Source organism: Bos taurus, chromosome 24 (genome assembly GCF_002263795.3).
Source record: "Bos taurus isolate L1 Dominette 01449 registration number 42190680 breed Hereford chromosome 24, ARS-UCD2.0, whole genome shotgun sequence".
Lineage (NCBI taxonomy): Eukaryota > Metazoa > Chordata > Mammalia > Artiodactyla > Bovidae > Bos > Bos taurus.
The window spans coordinates 13,949,690-13,972,060 of NC_037351.1; the positions used below are offsets into that span (position 1 = coordinate 13,949,690).

At 37.2% G+C, this 22,371-nt stretch overlaps 1 protein-coding gene across 1 annotated transcript in view; it reads right to left on the reverse strand.

Annotated features, from left to right (window-relative positions):
- PIK3C3 (phosphatidylinositol 3-kinase catalytic subunit type 3) overlaps positions 1-22,371 on the reverse strand; it is a 164,464-nt gene that overhangs the window by 71,819 nt on the left and 70,274 nt on the right. Inside the window, 4 exon segments of the mRNA NM_001099067.1 lie at positions 4,935-5,002; positions 8,402-8,492; positions 10,100-10,254; positions 18,858-19,043. Coding sequence (NP_001092537.1) covers positions 4,935-5,002; positions 8,402-8,492; positions 10,100-10,254; positions 18,858-19,043 — 500 coding nt within the window.

Below are 22,371 nucleotides of genomic sequence, written 5' to 3' on the forward strand. Positions count from 1 at the left end.
CTTGAGAGTCCCTTGGAAAGCAAGAAGGAGATCAAATCAGTCAATCTTAAAGGAAGTCAACCCTGAATACTCCTTGGAAGGACTGAAGTGGAAGCTGAAGCTCTAATACTTTGGCCATCTGATGTGAACAGCTGACTCACTGGAAAAGACCCTGATGCTGGGAAAGACTGAAGGCAAAAGGAGAAGAGGGTGACAGAGGATGAGATGGATGGATGGAATCACCAGTTCACTGGATGTGAACTTGGGCAAATTCCAAGAGAGGTGAGGAACAGAGAAGCCAGGCATGCTACAGTCCTGGGGGTTGTGAAGAGTTGGACCCTACTTGGTGACTGAACAACAACAATAATCCTTTAAAGTCTTTACTATCTTTGTCACGTTAGTATATTCATTGTCTTTTCCTGTATTTACACAGCAACTCCTTTCTAAACGAGCAATACAGATGACCGTGATATACAGGCTCCATTGCTTTGTTCAGGTCCCCTTGACTACCAAGTAAACACAATGGCTACAGCCATGTGATAAAGGTCACATAACAAACAGCTCTCAAAATCACTCAAGCCAAAGTTCTGATACAAAGGGCAAGTCCATCTAAAATAAAAATGACTGTCATCTCCAAAATGAAGGATAAACTTAGATTAAGACAAGAAGACCAAGATTTGAGTCACTTCTGAACTCCGTTCACAGCAGTAAGAAGATTCTACAAAGCACTCATGCACTTCTGCTTTTGAACTGTGGTGTTGGAGAAGACTCCTGAGAGTCCCTTGGACTGCAAGAAGATTCAACCAGTCCATTCTGAAGGAGATCAGTCCTGGGTGTTCTTTGGAAGGACTGATGTTGAAGCTGAAACTCTAATACTTTGGCCACCTCATGTGAAGAGTTGAATCACTGGAAAAGATCCTAATGCTGGGAAGGATTGGGGGCAGGAGAAGAAGGGGATGACAGAGGATGAGATGGCTGGATGGCATCACCGACTCAATGGATGTGAGTCTGAGTAAACTCCGGGAGTTGGTGATGGACAGGGAAGCCTGGCGTGCTGCGATTCATGGGGTCACAGAGGGTCGGACACGACTGAGCCACTGAACTGAACTGAACTGAACTTCCTTAAAACCTGTCATTTTCAAGTAGAAATGCAGACAAAATTATGTGGGTACCCATTGTATGATGACAGCAGTGGGCTACCTACTTTCCTGACAATCCCATTTTGTGAGATAAATAAACTTTATTACCTTGAAAGGTCTTAAAAGTTATAGAAAAACATGTCAAAGCAGCCAAAGTTTATTTTTAATTTCAACATACTGGAATAGCTATAGAAAAAAAAAAAGTGGAACAATTTATAGATCCTGATGTTCAACATTTAACAGATTAGAAGCTATTACTTCTCTCTGTGGTTTAAAAGGTTGACATCATTTATTTTAAAAGGATTGTCTGTATTATTATAGGCCCCTAAGGATTCAACTATAGCAGGAATCCTGTTTAAATCAACAAAAAGGGAACAGATGAACAAGGAAATTCAAAATGTTCAAAATGAAATAGCACAATCAACTGAAATTTATATTTTAATACATTTGTTAGGGTAAGCTTAGACTGAGAAGCATATAAACTATTACATGTGATTAATATTTTATACTACTCTGTCCAGGTTCAACAGAAAAGAATGATTATTTTAAGTCAACTCCTTGAAATTATTTCCTTATTTTCATGCTACAACCACAAAAGTCGTATCTACCAAAGTCAGAAGTCCACATCAATAGCTCTTTCCCCCCTTGAGTATTTCTGAATATGTAATATGTGGACTGTAAATATGGGAAAAACAATTACTCCTCAGAGAATGAATAGACATAGCACATGCTATTGCATCAGTGAATCAGAAATACAGTGGGAGAACACAAATCAAATCTAAGTTTGATGGAACATTTATAAGACTGGGAGCTAGGGCTTCACTTTGTTTATTATCTGTAGAGAAAACAAAGTACTCTTTCTGAACAGAAACTGTTGCCTCACTGGAAACTGTTCACCTAATAGATTTCCTACTGTTTAGCTGCATTCAGAATGGTTTGAAAACTCTTCCTGTTGGGGGCCAGAGTGAGGTACTCCGCCCGTGACAAAGGTCATGAGGAAGGAGGCTCGACATACGCAAAGGCGGGATTGAGCCTCAGGAGTCCCCCTGGAAATCCTCGAGCGTCTACCCCCATAACCAGAGCCTGCCTACTTTACTACTTTGTGCTCTTACCTACACCTCTGACTTTACGGGGGGCTGTCCCCCACGACCTCTTTGGGAGAAGGAGTTAACCTAGAGCTCCAGTTAATAATAATTCCTGGGCGTGATAAGACTGTTTTAACCTACAAACTCCTCTGAAGGTTCTCTAGCCTGCCTGACAGGCTCGTCTGGCCAAATGTGATTGCTCACAGCCTCCCAACTGTGAGAGGCACGAGATGCTTTAACCTTCTAAAAACAGGTTCCTTAGAAAAGTTAGAAAACTATAAGTATAGTGGGCTGATTAGAAATTGTACTGGTGAAGGGTTTTTCATTTGTTGAGCCAATGTTTGTTGCTAAGTCTCCATATCCCCTGCCCTTACACACATTAATGAATATATAGAATTAACCTTTGATATTAATCACGTTAGACCTTAGGCTAAGTAAATTCTTTCCTTAACTAAAACCCACTACACCCTCACCCTGTAGGAATGTAACTTTATTTGGGTGGCGTCTGTTTTGAGAATAATCAGCCCTGGAGAAATAAGTGTCCTGACTGACTGACCGCTGTCACAAGGAGAGGGTCGTAAATTGTCAGCAGGCCCCCCTGGCCAGAAGATGATGTAACACCCCTAAGACCTCTGTATACATTTGTATGAAGCACCTGACTTTGATAAAAGTCAGGACTGCTGACCCCGCGTGACTTTTGCATAACATCTCAGTGTATAAAAGTAGACCATGGAAAATAAAGAATGGGGATCAGTTTCTCGAAACACTGGTCTCCCCATGTCGCTCTCTCTCCCACTCTGGCTGAGTCTCCATCTGGAGCGCGGAACCCACCATGCTTACTAATTATGCCTGGGCTTCTAAGATCCGACCGGGGAGGCCTCAGTGTCTCCTCTCCTTCGGGAGAACGGAAGGACGCCTGTGGCCTACGTAAGTGGTGCAAGCTTCTTGTCTTGAAGTTTTATTGGTCTCCCGCGTAAACCAAGCCACTCAGCCTCTTTTCTCCACTGAATTTTCCTACTGAGCTATCCTTATTCTATCACTCTTTATATCCTTAATTAATGTTTAATTAAGCAATTGTTTCCTGATCCTCGCCTACGCCGTCTCTCCTTCGAATACCCTGGATCAGCCGGGGCATAAGACAGCAAAGATTTTATCACAACTAATTTCAAATTTTACAGTGAAATCTAGTCTACACTCAAATCTAAAGAATACATAATTTTAAACAGCACATAATCAGTGTATGTACAAACAGCTTCTATAAGTGACTAATCTACACTGCAAGTAATGAGCCAGAGAAACTTTCCATGAATATTACAAGGAAATGAATATTACAAGGAAATAAATATAGCTATAAAGGAATTCTTAGTAAAACATTTAAAAATATATTAAACCTTGATTTTTAAATACCTACGAGGCTTAAAAGTACGTACTCAAAACCTTGGCACTGTGCCCTACACATTTTAATTTACTCTAAATTATTTACCTAAATTTTTACGAGGAAGTATTTTTCCTTAACACCAATTAATAGACATACACTTAAGAATTCAAATTGCAATATGGAGAACTTTAGGAAGCAAGAAGCTGCATTAAAAGGAAATAGTAGTGATTTGGTAATATAATAATTTCTAAGCAAACCTTTCAAAGTTAAAATGGTGATTAACAACTAGCCAAAACATTCTGTGGATGTATTTTCACGGACATACTGAAAGTTACTGTGAGGGAAATGTAGTTTTATGAATATTATATTAAATTGCTAAAGAAAAGCATGGAATTATTTTTCTTCCCATTACAAAGACCAAAACAGAAAAACACAGTTAAACATAGTAAACTGAGCAGTAAGATTAAATCCCGGATCTTTTCTACAGATAAAAAAATATCAAGTTTGTTAGGAAGTTTAAAAAAAATGTTCTCTCAAATGTACAGAGGCTTCAAGTAGAGCTTACCCACTGGCTCTGCCTTTTGTTTGCTAAAAACTGGATACGGTTCTCTTGTCTAGTGTTTAATCCTACTGCTTTCTTTAACTGAACCAGAAACAAAGTATTTCTCCTGTGGCTTAAGCTACTTGTTCTCTACACTTTAAAATTCTATGACAAAAGGGAGCCATGCTTCATATTAAGTGTGTCTCAGTAAGTCAGTTAACCTTTCTATACCTTAGTTCTTCTCTTTCTTTCCTTCAGGAAATGTGTTCTCATGTAAAACAGAGATACTTACATTTGCCCTATTTAACTTCACATGAACAAACGAGAAAAGGTCACTGAAAGCACTCTGTAAATGGCAAAATTTGAAATCAGTGATCTAATCCCAGCTCAAGTTTTAGCAAGTTCAGCTACATCATGCCTCTGCCTCAGTTTCCTCATCTATAAGATAAGTAACTTCAAATTCTACTTTAGCATGATTGCAGTATTTTAGTAAATAATGTGAATATACTGAATTACAGTAAAGTATCATACTTACACTATTTAAACAGCATAAAAGGCAGACAGACATAAAACTGAAAAAAATCAATTAACTTACCCAGTTTTATCTTAGATCCTAGAAAGTTAGTGAAAGGAAGAAAAACTGTGATGCTAACAAGCATTTCCATGAGCATAATTGCAAAGAAATACAGCTAGATATAAATATTGTATAGGTTTTTGGATGATTGCTCATACTTTAAACTGCCTTTTTGTTTAGTTTGGGGGAAAAAATAGTCCTAAACAGTGATTATAAAATAAAAAATTATTTCACATACCAGTATAAATAATTAGCCAGTGTTGAGTTTTTGCAGGCTCTTGATATCAAGAAGGTACACAGATCTTGCTGAAAGAATTAAAAGAAATGTATTTATATATTACCATCTGCTATTCACGAGGGGGAAATAAGAGAGTCTACATTTGCCTATCAGTTTTCACCTATATATCTATGCCACAGATCAGATTTTTATGCATCTATCTATCCCTCCATCCCACCTATCTAATATTTATTCTAGACCAGGCAATATGTGAGAGAGGTTAAGGACACCATAGTTTGCAGAGTTCCTGGTTCTACTGGAAGCTTAACATTTAGTGGAGGAGAGATGCATTAAAGGAAGTCATAAAAATAACTTGGACTGCGAGGTCAGAGGCTGCAATGAGGATGTGATGTTTAGGCACGACCAGCATGATGGTATGGACCAAGGCCCTGAATCTCACTGTTCAAAGAACTTTTAAGAGGCCCAATATAGCTAACATACAGTGAACACAAAAGTAAAGGAGGCTGAAAAGGGAAGCAAAGACCAAACTGTCACACTACTGAGTATGGACTTTATTTGCAAAGCAATCAACACTCAACAAAAGATCTAAAGCAGGAGAGTGAGGTGATCTGCTTTACATCTTCTGAAAATGACTCTATTTGCTCTGAGAAGTACAGACCTGAGATCAGTCAGCATGCTATTACGGTAGTCTAGAAGACTGAATGGTGACCGAGAGGCAATAGATTATTACAATATTTTGCAAGTATAATTGATAGGACTTGCTGATGGAGAGGATGTATGAAACAAAAAAGAACTGACAGCAACTCCTAAATTTATGGATTTAGTAAATGGATTGATTTGTCACGTCACAGAAATTCCAAGTGAAGCAAGAGTGTTGGGGGAGAGAGTTGTATCTTGAAATATTAAGTTTGAAATGCCTGTCAGATATACAACAGAAATCAAGTAGATATCTGGATATATGAATCTAAAACTCAGGAGAGAGAAATGTGCTAGCAATGAGTACCCTGAGGTACTCATGTCAAGCAACAAGAAAGTACTGACAAAGGAAACCAAGAAGGAACGGCTGGAGAGGTGAAGAGGAAAACGGGGGATGTATGGTATCACTCAAACCATGAAAAGAGTCAGCTTTTCAAGAAGGGAGTCATTTATTTTCCTGAATAATGCTGCGAGAAATTTAAATACACACAACCACAAACACTGAAGCCATTTACTATTTTATTTTAGCAAAGTAAGTTTTAATATAATGATGGGAAACAAAGGCCCTGAATGATGTGAATTAAAGACTAAAAAGAAAGGAAGGAGACTCGAGATGGACAAACAACTCCTCTGAGATACTTGATTATGAAGAAAACAAAGAAAATTAGGTACTGTTGTGAAGGATGTGGTATCAGGGAAGAATTTTTCTTGTTTTCTTTTTTTTTTCCAATATCTGAATTTTTAAAATGAGAGATACTAACATGTCTGAGTATTTCTACCAGGAAAAGAAGAGAGCATATCTTTCAAGATGGTTATATTATTCATTGTTAAGAAAACAGAAGTAAAGAATGGGAAGAGATTCACATCTGTAAATCTAGTGATGGTAAATGGGAACCATTTTTATTTAATGACTCCTATTTATTTCCATTAAAAATGAGGCAGAATTGTGATCTAGAAACTGTGAGGCAGGGCATAAAGAACAGGGCTGAAAAGGTATGAAAGAGTCACTGTAGAGCAGGGAGAGCAACCATCTAGAGAAATGTAGGAAGTCAGCCAGTGTTGAGTGCCCACCTGGTGTTTGCGGTCATGAATATATGGTGATATCAACACGCTAGGCTATGTGATTTCTTTCAAAGTATTAAGGCACAGACAAATTAGGTAATTAATTAGCCTTATCAAGGGTTAAGACTGTGCCAAGAGAACTGAAGAATGATTAAAATGATGAGTTGGGATAAAAGCTGTACTCAGAGGAAAGCAAACATTGAAGGGTACTGATAAACAAAGAAAAAGGTAGAGATCAATGCATTTAGATGTTTCAGGGCAGTAGTACAAAAAAGTGGTCCTTGTTCCCTCTGCTTAAAGTGCTCATCCCACAGGTCACCACACGGTTGTTTCCTCACCTGCTTCATCTTTACAGAAGATGTCACTTTTCCTGGGAGGGCTTCCCTGAACAGCCTTTTCAAAATTTCAATCACCTAACCCCACCCCAACATTCTCTATCATTCTATTCTGATTTTTCTTCTACTCTTTTACGGCATATAAATATTATTGACTATCATCAGCCCAAACACTAGAATGAATTCCATGAAGTGAAAAGATTTTGACTGTTTTCTTCTCTGCTGTATCAACCCTGCTGCTGCTAAGTCACCTCAGTTGTGTCCGACTCTGTGCGGCAGCCCACCAGGCTCCCCCGTCCCTGGGATTCTCCAGGCAAGAACACTGGAGTGGGTTGCCATTTCCTTCTCCAGTGCATGAAAGTGAAAAGTGAAAAGTGAAGTCGCTCAGTCGTGTCTGACTCTAGCGACCCCATGGACTGCAGCCCACCAGGCTCCTCCGTCCATGTATCAACCCTAGCACCTACAACAATTTCTGGTACACAGAACTCAAAAAAATACATGTGAATGAACTGCTTACTGAATCAGTCAATCAGTCCCTTTTGAAAGAGAAAAATAAACTGGAGCTAAATGGTTCCTTAAAGAACTCCTTTAAGGATTCTATGATCCAGTAATATAAAATTATTTTTTCAATATTTCCTGATATATCAAGAGGTAGGCAGAGACAAGCATACTCTAATTAAAAGTTAATAGTGAAAACAAATGTCACTCAGTTAACAACATTAATGCCTAAAATGTGACTAAAAGAAATGATATTGAATATATACATTTAAAACAAAACAAACCTCTTTCCAATATCAAGCATGTATTACTTATTTTCAGCATCAGGGATATGAAAGGTTCTTCTCAAATTAGAAGTCACAGGGATAAAAAACAACAATACATACTAGTTGAACTTCAGCAAATGTACTCCCAAATACAATTTTCAGAGTAGCACTAGCCATATAGACCTGTTTTACCTCAAAAAAATTTTACCTCTGCTTAGGTAAAAGAACTTAAGAGCAGCTTAGTTTATTTCCCTAGTATCAAAGTCATACATTTCTACAAGGTAATTACAAACACCAACAACTACAGTAATGTTCATAAATGTGTTAACAATAAATATTCTGAGTTTCCTTAATAAAATATTTAGGTCCACTTTATTTTTACATTGTATTTCAATCCATTTATATTAACATGTCCAAAGGCACCAATAAAATGCCTTGAACTGAATTGATGGCACTTTTTGCTGAAAGGAAAAGTTATAAACATGTATCATAAACCAAATTATTTCATAAAGTTGTAATTATTCATCAAAATCAATATTTTCAAGACCAACATAAAATGTTTACTTGATAGGATCCCTCCTACAGGAAACATGAAAAGCTCTGTACTCACCTCCAGATTTTCACCATCTGAACTTTCTTTCGTTTTAGATGCAGAAGGAGGGGAAGACACTGGAGGAAGAGGGCTGGTTATAATTTGGGAGCTGAAAAAATAATACACTGATATGTAAAACCCTCTTTCTGTAAGAGAAGATACATATGTTCAGCACAGTTCACCACAAGTGAGTCTGGATAAAGTGCCATCTCCTAAAGTGTGTTCTGGCTAGCACTGAGTCACATTAGATTCTGGAAAAGAGGCTCCATAGTCAAAGAATATGGGTGATTCATCTTTGAGATGTATGTGCAAGTTTGCATACATTAAAGTTTCTGATAAATACTACAGTGTTTTTAAAAAGTACATTTTACTTTAAGCCAGTATTTTCCAAATATATTTGGCCACAAGACAACTCCTATCTCTTTTTCATCTTTTAAAAAGCATACAAATTGGTGACCAGCAGATACAATAGTTTATAGTTTACATCCTGTCATAAAATCTTAAACAGAGTTCTAATAAAACACTCTAAGTGGCAAAAGTAAGATGAAGTTAAGTAAACATGCCTAGAGACTGAAGCCCTCTCATGTACAGTGGAAGAAAATGTAAGGGATCTCCTCTCTTAAAAACAGGAAAACATAAAGGAGTCTATATAAGAAAAAAATGTTTTCCCCTCACTGTTTCTCAGTTTCCTTCTAAGTGAAAAACAGCAGATTTAAAAAAAAAAAAGCATTATCATCAACAAAAATTCAGAAATATAATCTTGAACTCATGTGATAATCGAAATAACTGTACTAATCCAGATAATCTGAATTCTAGATCTCATTTGTAATTAACAAATCTCATGATTTCTTCACAAAACAATTTTATACCCACTAAGTCTAGAACTTCTCATACAAATGTTTCTATTCATCTCAAATTTTAAGATTTTATGAAAAGAAAAATGGCAAAGTAGAAAGAACAAGGGCTTTGGAGTAAACTCTACCTAATTTGCAACACAGAAGACTTTGGGAATTTACTTCTCCTTAAGTTCTTCATGTCTAAATTAGGGATATGAACACCTACCTCAGAGGATTACTAATAACAAGTTTAATGTATATGGGCCATCTCCTGGTGTCTGCTACAGAGGTGGGAGTTCTTAACTGTTATTACTGTTAATAGCCTACTTTCAATTCAATTAACAGGTTGCTTTAACTACTAAAGAGGTGAAAAGCAGTCAATAAAAAATACAACTTTACAATAAAAATGTCTGAGTCCACTAATATGCCTAATCTTTCATTTTCTTTTTGCATGAACAGCAATGACATCCAACACTTACCAAGCACCATGTGTCAGACACTTTTCTAAATGCTTTATGTGTGTCATTTAATCTTTCAGCAGTCCTTAAAGATCAGTTACTATTGCTGTATCCCCATTTTTAACATGAGAAACTAGGGCCAGGGGCACAGAGAGAATATTTAACTTGCAGAAGTTTACACAGCTAGCAAGTGGTAGAGTTAAGATTTTAACTCAGGCATTCTGACTCTATAGCTTGCTTTTAAAACACTGCCCTATAATACAGTAGTTTGTGTTCTGGAGCACACATGCCATGTTCACTGGTAGAACTTCAAACTTATTACCAACCAGGGCTTGGTACATCCGGGAAAAAAGAAAAGACGACAGTCTGAAAAGGTAGAAAACTATCAGATTTGAAAATAAGTCCTCCCTGGATATCCATACCTATCTATTTCTGCAGAATTTATTCCAGAATTTGACACACTCTCTGACACTGAACCCTGACTATCCTTCTTGGTAGGTTCTAATCCATTCTTTATGTCATCAAAGTTTTCATATTTGAGAGCTTGGACCAGCTGTAATAGGTACATCAACAAATCCTGGAAAACAAACAAAAAATAAGCCAATATTAGAAAAATGCAAATGATTACATACAAGTTATGGGTATTCCTAAATATCAAGTTAAACGATTTAATCTACCACTTATCAGTTGTGTTACCTTGGGCAGGTCCCAAGGTTTCTGAACTTCTTGGTGCCTCAATGGGTCCTCTTCTTTAAAATGGCCATAATCATATAAACCTTAGAGACTGAGTTGTGAGGATTAAATCAGTTAACAGGAAAAAAGTCACAGAATAGTTCCTGGCACAGAGTAAGTGACCAGTAAACATCTTGTTTAAAATGGTACCCCATCGACATGTATACACTGCTATACTTAAAACAGATAGCCAATAAGGACCTGTACAGCACAGGGAACTCTGCTCAATATTCTGTAATAATCTAAATGGGAAGAGAATTTGAAAAAGAATACATACATGTATATATATAACTGAATCACTTTGTTGTACACCTGAAACTAACACAACACTGTTAATCAGTCATGCTCTATTAGAAAATAAAAATAAAAAATAAAAAGTATCCCAAAAGCTCAGAAAAAAAAACAAAAACTAAGAAAAATAATTGAGATGGTTCATATAAAGCTGAGAAATTAACAAAAGATCCTTTTTACAGCAATGGCATTTTAGGTCTAAGATTACATGTGAAACTCCAATCTATTAAGTTTTCAAAGTGTTTCTATTTCATAATGTTTCCTGGTTGGGATTTTTAAAAAAAATATTATATTGCTTTTTTTCCCTTTAAGAGAATTTGGAGTTGAGTGAATTTAGAGAATTTGGGTTGTCTCTTAAATGGAAACTACAATGAAGTAGATATTTTAACATTCAGTTAAAGGAAATATTTATTTTCCTTCCAACTACCAAAACTGGCTTGAAGAAAACAAATTTCTAAATCTAAATTTCTCCTACTTCTTCTGATAAACAGTGAGATAATTCATACCGAAAAAAAAAGCATCAGGAAAGTTGTTTTTACCTTTCTGAGTTTTCCCTTAATGTTAAGAATGGAAATATTTTCCATTATACTCTATAAATGTACTTCTTAGCCCCTCCCAATGACTATTAAGAAAACGCCAAAAGTTTTGCTTTCAAAAATAATTACAAATTGAAGAAACTAACAAAACTCAAAAGAAAATTGACAGCATCTATTATCTTCCAGTTCTAATTGCCACTCAGGCAGTTAAAATTCAATTATGTAGTATTAAGACATTGTGATTACCAGTTTAATTTTAGTCACCGTTCCTTAAGCCCAGAAACCAGGTTAAATCCCTGGCTAAATATTTATATTTATACTTCAGGTATAAACAAATCTTTCCTTCTGTATTTTGTTAACAACTACAGCATTTGTGAGAGTGAAAGTCGCTCAGTCGTACCCAACTCTTTGCGACCCCATGGACTATGCAATCCATGGAATTCTCCAGAGGCCAGAATACTCAAGTAGGTACCCATTCCCTTCTCCAGGGGATCATCACCCAGGGATCGAACCCAGGTCTCCCACATTGTAGGTGGATTCTTTACCAGCTGAGCCACCAGGGAGGCCCAGTATTTGCAATTAATTGCTTATTTACTCTTTGTCATTTCCACCATTTTAAAAATTCCATGATGACGACTACTTCCCAACATGCTATTTTCCCTTATTTAATACCAAAATAAATTCTTTTCATCTTTTTTCTTATACTGACATGTCAACCTTTTTTACAGTTGCCCAAATACTGACAAAAAGCAATACATGTGATTTTACCATTATATGATTCTTTTCACAAAAAACTAAATGAAAGCTTAATTGGCTGAGGAGTAGTGTTAGTTGCTTCAGTTCAGTTCAGTCGCTCAGTCGTGTCTGACTCTGCGACCCCATGAATCGCAGCACACCAGGCCTCCCTGTCCAGCACCAACTCCCGGAGTTCACTCAGACTCACGTCCATCGAGTCGGTGATGCCATCCAGCCATCTCATCCTCTGTCGTCCCCTTCTCCTCCTGCCCCCAATCCCTCCCAGCACCAGAGTCTTTTCCAATGAATCAACTCTTCGCATGAGGTGGCCAAAGTACTGGAGTTTCAGCTTTAGCATCATTCCTTCCAAAGAAATCCCAGGGCTGATCTCCTTCAGAATGGACTGGTTGGATCTCCTTGCAGTCCAAGGGACTCTCAAGGGTCTTCTCCAACACCACAGTTCAAAAGCATCAATTCTTTGGTGCTCAGCCTTCTTCACAGTCCAACTCTCACATCCATACATGACCACAGGAAAAACCATAGCCTTGACTACATGAACCTTTGTTGGCAAAGTAATGTCTCTGCTTTTCAATATGCTATCTAAGTTGGTCATAACTTTCCTTCCAAGGAGGAAGCGTCTTTTAATTTCATGGCTGCAGTCACCATCTGCAGTGATTTTGGAGCCCAGAAAAATAAAGTCTGACACTGTTTCCACTGTTTCCCCATCTATTTCCCATGAAGTGATGGGACCAGATGCCATGATCTTCGTTTTCTGAATGTTGAGCTTTAAGCCAACTTTTTCACTCTCCACTTTCACTTTCATCAAGAGGCTTTTGAGTTCCTCTTCACTTTCTGCCATAAGGGTGGTGTCATCTGCATATCTGAGGTTATTGATATTTCTCCCGGCAACCTTGATTCCAGCTTGTGTTTCTTCCAGTCCAGCATTTCTCATGATGTACTCTGCATATAAGTTAAATAAGCAGGGTGACAATATACAGCCTTGACGTAACACTTTTCCTATTTGGAACCAGTCTGTTGTTCCATGTCCAGTTCTAACTGTTGCTTCCTGACCTGCATATAGATTTCTCAAAAGGCAGATCAGGTGGTCTGGTATTCCCATCTCTTTCAGAATTTTCCACAGTTTATTGTGATCCACACAGTCAAAGGCTTTGGCATAGTCAATAAAGCAGAAATAGATGTTTTTCTGGAACTCTCTTGATTTTCCCATGATCCAGCGGATGTTGGCAATTTGATCTCTGGTTCCTCTGCCTTTTCTAAAACCAGCTTGAACATCAGGACGTTCACGGTTCACATATTGCTGAAGCTTGGTTTGGAGAATTTTGAGCATTACTTTACTAGCGTGTGAGATGAGTGCAATTGTGCGGTAGTTTGAACATTCTTTGGCATTGCCTTTCTTTGGGATTGGAATGAAAACTGACCTTTTCCAGTCCTGTGGCCACTGCTGAGTTTTCCAAATTTGCTTAGTTGTGTCCAACTCTTTGCAACCCCCATGGACTGTAGCCCACCAGGCTCCTCTGTCCATGGGATTCTCCAGGCAAGAATACTGGAGTGGGGTGCCATTCCCTTCCCCAGAGGATCTCCCCAAACCAGGGATTGAACCCAAGTCTCCTGTACTGCAGGCAGATTCTTTACCGCAAAAGCTATAGGGAAGTCCACTCTGTGATAACTGCCTTATTAATTCTTATTCAAATATATCAGTATCAGTGGCCAGGAAAATCAAATGACTTTATCAAAATACTTATATAGAGCTCTGCTTCTAAAAACAAATTTTAATTGGATCAATAAATGCTTGATTTTCTATTATCTTATTTAGGATTTATCACACCTTATAGCTCTAGATATTCTTCTATGTATATTCTAAGAAAAAAATTATATAACAGAAAATTGTTTAATGAAGTATTCTTAGGAGGTTTAAGTAATTCAGTTTCACTGCTACCCTTTATTACCAGACAGGCTTTGGAAATGCTGCTGAATGTACCACCTAGTGTGCTTTCCCAAGTACAGAAAAGACTTATTGCATGAAAGCAAAAAGGTTGCACTGTTATTAAATTCCCCAAGAAGGAGAAATTCAGAAGAAAACACATCTTTTTAAGTCACTCATCACAGTATGATTGTGTTAGTCATCTGCTTTCTGTATTCAAACTACCCATTCCTTCATTTGTATGAAAATAAATTAACTTCAATAGTTAAGTGCAAAGGCTGTTTGTTCATTACACAGTCACATTCGAAAAACATAAAATCCCTCCAGGCATGAAGGATATAAGCATTTAAGTAAAGCAAAACAAACAAAAAAATCAGATTTCTATCTTAGACAGTTCAGGAAAACTTTCTCAAGAGCTATGAAATACTATCTAGATAGTAATCGTCATTCTTCTAAAGAAGTTAATTCTAATGCTTTAGAATACAAATGCAAGATTTCATGTCAAAATCACTATTTCTTATTGAATTAACAGTAATTTTTCATATAGGCATTTACAGTTAGAGACATGGGTTCTGACCCTGGTTCTCAGACAGCTACATATATCCCATATTTCTGGTGAAATGAAATACTTTCTATTTTCCTGCACTTTTCAATCTCCTGGCCTTTGCTCGTATTGCTCTCTCCACTTGGAAAATAAATTCAAGTTCAACTCTGAAATTCTACTCTTCCTTCAATGTCTTTCTCAAATGCTATTTCTTCCTCAAATTCTAATGGAGAATCTCTCTCCTTCTGAGCCACACCATAGAAAGAAATATGGCTTTTAAAAATGCCTTTAAAGAACATTAAACAAATCCAATTCAGAAAGACATTAAAAGACTGGTTAAGATATATGTTACAGACGTAAGGTGAGTTTAACATTAGGAATTCAGCATCTATCATATATTGTATTTATAATATATTAATGTTTTTCAGATAGCATGATGCTATACCTACAAATTATAGGGACCCATTTAACACCTATTAAAACTATAAACAGACATCACTAAAGAAACTAGATAAAACATAAATATTAAAATAAAAATGCAGTTTTCATTTAACCAACAAACAGAAATAAGAGATAACAGTGGTGAGGTAGTTTATAACAGTAATGACTGTCACAAAAATTTTCACATTTTTAAAATGTGAAAAAATTTCATGAAAAATTGTGATAAAGGCATGTATATTTTAACAATTTCAAAGCAGGTTACTTATTCAAGAATATGGAAAAACATACACAAAACTCTGTTCACTAATACAGTTACAGCAAAAGATTAGAAATAAAACAATTGCTTACCACAAGAGGCTGACTGGTAAAATAAGTTATAAAATAAATGTGCAGTAAAATATTATGCTGCTGTTTTAAAAGAAAAAGGTAGATCTATAGGTATCCATAAAGTCTAAAACCACAGTGTTTTTCTACAGATTAGATGTACCTTTGACATCATTTGCCTTGATATTCATTTGCCTGTGTTTCCAGACTTTACAGACACCAGTTATTGTATTTGTTGAATATGAGAAAATGTCCAAGATTATACTGTTCAGTTAATAAGGCATGCTTTTAAAAACATGGATAGGATACTCCTATTTACCTTAATTTTAAGAGATGTCTTGGTGGCTCAGATGGTAAAAATTTGCCTGGTATTCCAGGCAGGAATCAAACCCAGGAAGACCTGGGTTTGATTCCTGGGTCGGGAAGATCCCCTGGAGAAGGGAAACGCAACCCACTCCAGTGTTCTTGTCTAGAGAACTCCATGGACAGAAAAGCCTGGCGGGCTACAGTTCATGGGGTCACAAAGAGTCAGACACAACTGAGCGACTTTCACTTTTCATCATATAAACCATACATGCATATATATGCTTGCAATTTGCATACAGAATATATGAAAAGATATGAGTGACTATTTTTCAGGGGATAAAAAATGGCTGGAAAAGTGGAATTGTTAAAGGAGCTTCAATGTTACTATTTCATTTATAATTTAAAAGGAAAGCAAATCAGAAAAAAAAAAAAAAAAAAACATGATAATATAATAACAATAAAGGAACAAACCAAATGCTGTGGGAGCAGAAAAGAAACCAAAATGTCATCTGCTTCCTTCAGTGGTTAAGAGAAGTTTCTCAGAGATATTGAGGTCTGTGCTACTCCTTGAAGGATGAACAGCAGGAAGACCTCACTAGGAAAATGAAGTAACACACATACAGGCTTGAGTACTAGAGGGACTATGGCATCCTGAACGAATTACTGTCCAAATATAAAGTGCAGTAATTTTCATTCAAGTTTTTCAATTGTCCAAGATGTAGATGTTTAGACAAAGTGACCTTTGATGTGATGCTGTGTTTACATGATTATATTATATTAAAGGACTACATTAAGGGCTCACTATGGTAAAGAATCTGCCTGCAATGTGGGAGATCTTGTGTTCAATCCCTGGGTTGGGAAGATCCCCTGGAGAAGGCAATGGCTACCCACTCCAATATTCTTGCCTGGAGAATTCTATGGACAGAGGAGCCTGGCAGGCTACAGTCCACGGGGTCACAAAGAGTCACACATGACTGTGTGACTTTCACTTGAAATACTAAAAAACATTTGAAGTTCATAACCATGAATACCATACTACTCCACAGATAATAATTGGAGAAGGAAATGGCAACCCACTCCAGTATTCTTGCCTGGACAATCCCAGGGACAGAGGAGCCTGTTGGGCTGCCGTCTATGGGGTCGCACAGAGTCGGACACGACTGACGTGACTTAGCAGCAGCAGCAGCCACAGATAATGCAAAAGCAGAGAGACATTTTATACCAATTAGAAAAGAAAGGTACAACATGAATGATTTTAGTATAAAATTGATATAAATTTATAATCTTTCAGCATATTATGTATAAGTATAGTTTTCAAAATTTTTCCCATGTAATTTTTTCTTCATAACTATTAAGTGATATAAATAGCTACTATCACTATTTTTTACATTTTTTTTGGATAGGAAACTGAGGTGAGAATAACACATGTTCCCAAAGACATATGGGTACATAGAGTCAGATAAAATCCAAAATTCAAATCTTAATGTACATTTGAAGAATCAGTAGAAACTAAATTAAAATTTTTTTTTAAGCTGAGTATACAAAATTCATTATTGAACCAAGTTCAGAGAAAGGGAAATCAAGAGATAGCTACCATCTCACTATCTATCATCTCTAAAACCTCAAAAAACACTCCCAAATTAACAACCATATTTTGCGGTTTGGGATACATGCAATATTTCTATCATCATTCTTTATCTCATAACAAAAATTATAAAAAATCTATAAATAGTTCAGTACTTGCACTAATACTATTAATTCCAGAGACAATTAAATGTTTAACCTCTAAGTTTATAAGGGAATGTAGTCGGACACAACTGAGCGACTTCCTTTTCACTTTTTACTTTCACGCATTGGAGAAGGAAATGGCAACCCAATCCAGTGTTCTTGCCTGGAGAATCCCAGGGGCGGGGGAACCTGGTGGGCTTCCGTCTATGGGGTCGCACAGAGACGGACATGACTGAAGCGAATTAGCAGCAGCAGCACCAGTCAGACAACCAAAAATGATGATTTATAATATTTCTATTTAAACTCTGAACCCATGTTGAGGAGGGCTGTACTGACTACAACCCAAGACATTTATCTAAATCCTGACTCATGTCAAATACAGATAAAGACTTAATGACTAAAGTGAAATTTCTAGTGAATTTCAAAATAAATACTTCATTTTAAATAAATATTGCAATAATTTATTTTTACTTGTGCTATAGTAAAAAAAAAAAAAAAAAACAATAAAGAAGATAATATGCTGAATCACAATGCTAGGAACTGCTGTTTGATAGGAGAGTGAAAAACATCCTAGTCCAAAAAAATTATACAATATCTGAGAATTGCCTCAGAATAATCTAGTGGAATGTAAGGAATGGGGAGGAGAGAATAACTGGCATTAGAGATGAAAACAAAATTGTCTATGAGTTGGCAACTCTGAAGATAGGTAAATTACGCATGAACAGTCACAGTACTACTTTCTTTAGTGCTTAAATTTTACTGTAATTAGATACATATACAACTATCAACTTTAATAAATGTGGCATTCTGCTTCTTGAAATTCAGATACCACTAGGAGTTCAAAATCATGATGAACACTCCTATACATATATTGAGGCTTAAGAAGAGTCATCTTATGTTCCATAAGCCTTGCAGGCTAAGTATGAGAACACATTTCCTCTATAAAAATTAGTAAGTTATAAAAAAATTAGTGAATTCATCTACCTGATTAGGAATTACTAAAATTCAACATCTAGCAATGTTTTGGGTCAATACAGTTTCCAACCTTCCCAGGTGGCCTCATATGTATATAAACAGCCACTATAAAGCTTGTAGTCTTCTTCTTGCAGAGGATTCAAAACCACCTTTAAAAACATTTACTTACACACACAATTGTAGTAGCTTAAAGTTTAAAGGAGGAGTCTGAAAAAGAGTAAGATGACCATGCATCTCTATGCTTTAAAGGCCCCAAAGGCTTTTCAAAACTACTATTAAATGTGGCTTGTTGTAGACTGACTGATAGAGGGGATCTGAATTATTCCCTAGCTGGTACTGCATTAAACCATTTTTCACTGGAATTCCTTTTTCCAGGCAGAGCAATACAAGCTCTGCTGCCAGGTCAATGCCCTGGGGGAGGCTGTCCCATCATAAACAGATCAGGAAGTCAATTTTCATTTCACAGAAGAGCCCCTAGAGAAATATTTTAATTTTGCTTCTAAAAACACACATAGTATATCCTCTTCCCTTGTCAAACTTTCCCTCTCTCTCTCTTTCTCACACACACACACAGGTCCCAGTTTAAAATGCACCCAGTTGCAGAGGAGCAGTGAACACTACGGCACCTCGTCGTCCGCCTGCCGTAACCGGGCCACAGCGTAGCGCCTCACTGTTGGGTTCGTGTACTGAGAGGACAACAGCTCCAAGGAATCCTCCACATCCATGGGCTTCCACCTGCCCAGAAGTTCCAGTGCCTGTTTGGCCTCCTGAGGTAGATCCCAATTAACACATTTCAAGAACTTGGTCAAAGCCTAAAATCAGAAAAGGTTTGAAAATTAGAAGTATCTTATTCTGGGAAAGGGAGAATCAAGGATGACGAGGCAGAGCTCAACCTGGACCTGACGGCAGAGTCACAAAGTCAACGACAGACTCCTCACATAAACACTAAACACACAACCTGAGAAAAAAAATGCAGGACCAAGGGGTGAGGGTAGAGTGAGGGGGTGGGAAATGCATGTTTCTTGTAACTTTTTTTTTTTTTTCAGAGCACTACAAAGCACTATGAAGCTTTAAATTTTCTTCAACTTTTCTTCATTATGCTTTCACTATTTTAAAATACTGCAAGACTCAACACAAGGAAATCGTTGAGACATGTCTCATGAAGCCTGAAATGCCTTAAGAGAAAAACTTCATTTTACAATATCAACACGTGAGACATAAAACATTGCAACCAAAGAATGAAAGAGTCCAGGGCCAAAAAGAGTAGAACCCCATTCAAGGTACAATTATAAGAAAAGAAAAAAAAGAAAGAAAAGAACACATCCTAGAGTCAATGGTTTCCCTAGATACTCACATAGGATGACTCAAACGAAGCTGAATATGTATGTCTCTCTTACAGAGAGAAGTAACTACAGAAAAAGAGAGACAATTAAAAAAAAAAAAAAACCTCTACAGAAACAAGTATAAAAATAGATAAACACACAGGAGCATTGGTTTCTGTATATTCATTCTATGATTCAGCTGGCTGTGTGTAGAATCTTTCTGGAATCTCCCTTCTTTAGAAAGGTAGCCAATTCTTAAGACTGTCAGGTGAGGAAGCTACCTTGGAGCATATGATTCATGGCTGCATAACAATAAATGCTTTTTAAAGAAAGGTTTGTACCTGTTTTTCATAAAACAGGTACAAAACATAAAAAAAAAAGCAATCCCTATTGCCAGATCTCCCTACTAACACTTTGCTGGCTGATATCCAGACATTTTCTTCTTTTTCTATGAATTCATCTCTTGAACAAAGATAACTTTAAAATTTTAAATTCTTGCTCCGCTCAACTAAAAACATTTTCATTAGTAAACTAACCAAGTTCTCCAAAAAAATGTTCCCTTGAATAATAAAACACAATTACTTATTAGTATGACACAAAATTAATCTTCATTCCCATTCCCTAACTTATTGTTATTTAACTTATATGTGGAGTGCATCATGCAAAATGCTGGGGTGGATGAAGCATAAGCTAGAATCAAGACTGCCAGGAGAAATATCAATAACCGCACATATGCAGATGACACCACCCTTATGGCAGAAAGTGAAGAGGAACTAAAGAGCCTCTTGATGAAAGTGAAACAGGAGAGTGAAAAGGCTGGCTTAAAAAAACTAAGACCATGGCATCCAGTCCCATCACTTCATGGCAAATAGAAGGGGAAACAATGGAAACAGTGACAGACTTCGTTTTCTTGGGCTCCAAAATCACTACAGTTGGTGACTGCAGCCATGAAATTAAAAGACGGCTGCTCCTTGGAAAGAAAGCTATGACAAACCTAGAAAGCATATTAAAAAGCAGAGACATTACTTTGCCAACTAAGGTCCATCTCGTAAAAGTTATGGATTTTCCAGTAGTCATGTACGGATGTGGGAGCTGGACCATTTAGAAAGCTGAGCACCGAAGACTTAATGCTCTTGAATTGTGGTCCTGGAGAAGACTCTTGAGAGTCCCTTGGACTGCAAGGAGATCCAACCAGTCAACCCTAAAGGAAATCAGTCCTGAATATTCATTAGAAGGAATGATGCTGAAAGCTGAAGTTCCAATAAAAAGACCCTGATGTTGGGAAAGATTGAAGGTGGGAGGAGAAGGGGATGACAGAGGATGAGATGGTTGGATGGCATCACTGACTCAATGGACATGAGTTTAAGCAAGCTCTTTGAGCTGGTGATGGACAGGGATGTCTGGCGTGCTGCAGTCCATGGGGTCACAAAGAGTTGGACACGACTGAGTGACTGAACTAAACTGAACTGAACTGAACTTATTCTTGACTTAACTAAATTATGGGATAAAAGCACTATGGAGTGCTCAAATTTGTATAATCTGAGTGAAGTCACTTGCCCATCATCTCAAAATATCAGACAGGCTAGACTTAGAATCTAAATCCATTGACTCTCAACCCATGCATGTTTTACCAGATGGTTTCTCCTTACCATTAAGGAACTACTATCTACTAATTAGCTAGCCCAAGCCCCTGGGAGCCATTACTCTACCAACACTTATCCCCTAAATTTTTAGGAAAAAAAGGGGGCACAAGTGAAGGGTCATTTTCCAGGTCTCAAATGAGTCCTTAGGACTGGCTGCCTAGTGAAGGTCCTTGGCTTCACACAGGAAAGAATTCAAGAACCAGCCACAGTAAAGTGAAAGCAGATTTATGTAGAGAGATACCCACTCCATAGACAAAGTGTGGGCTGTCTCAGAAGGCACAAGTGACCCTGAAATACGGGGGTGGTTAGTTTTTATGGCCTAGGTAATTTCACAGGCTAACAAGAGGGAAGATGATTCAAACTATTTTGAGGAAAGGGCAGAGATTTCCAGAACTGGGGCACCACTGACTTTGTGGCCTTTTATGGTTGGCCTCAGAAATGTCATGGCATCAGAGGGTGTGTTATTTAGCTAATGTATTACAGTGAGTACAAATGAGGCTCAAGGTCTCCTGGAAGTCAAATTTTCTGCCACCTTGGGCCTATTTAGGTTCCAATCAGTTTTTGTGAATCCTGTTCTTAACGGCTGCTTCATTCTTTTAATGGTTGTGCCCTGCCTCCTTTCTTCCTGTCTCAAATCCATTCCTAATTCTCTTCGATTATTTCCTGGTGATATTTCCCACTGTTCCCCTCAGACTGACTCTCACTATGCCACACATCTAGAGTTTGGCACAGCCTTCAAGCTAAGGGTTTCTCTTCTAATCATTTCACAAACTGTCAGATATTCAAGTTGGAAGTGATTTATTAGCACAACCTCCCACTAATAGCACAAATTTACTGTATAATATCTGACAAAAAGAGACTTGATATTTACCTAAGAAATTCCAGTGATTAATTTCCAACGTACTCATTGTATTTACAGACAGTGAAGCCATTTTTTTTTAAAACCTTGGCTTCTTTTTCGAAATATTCCTTTATACCTCTTACCATAATCCAAACCTTTAATTCTCAATAAGCTCTCATTGCCCCTCTATGCTTCAATCAAGCTAACCTATTTTATATATAACAGTCTAACTCCTATCTACAGGGAGTTCCTTCCTTTCTTATGCTCTTTGTCAAAATAGTAGTGTCATCTTCTTTAAGGCCAACTTGCCAAAATATCAACTTTTCCAGGAAGT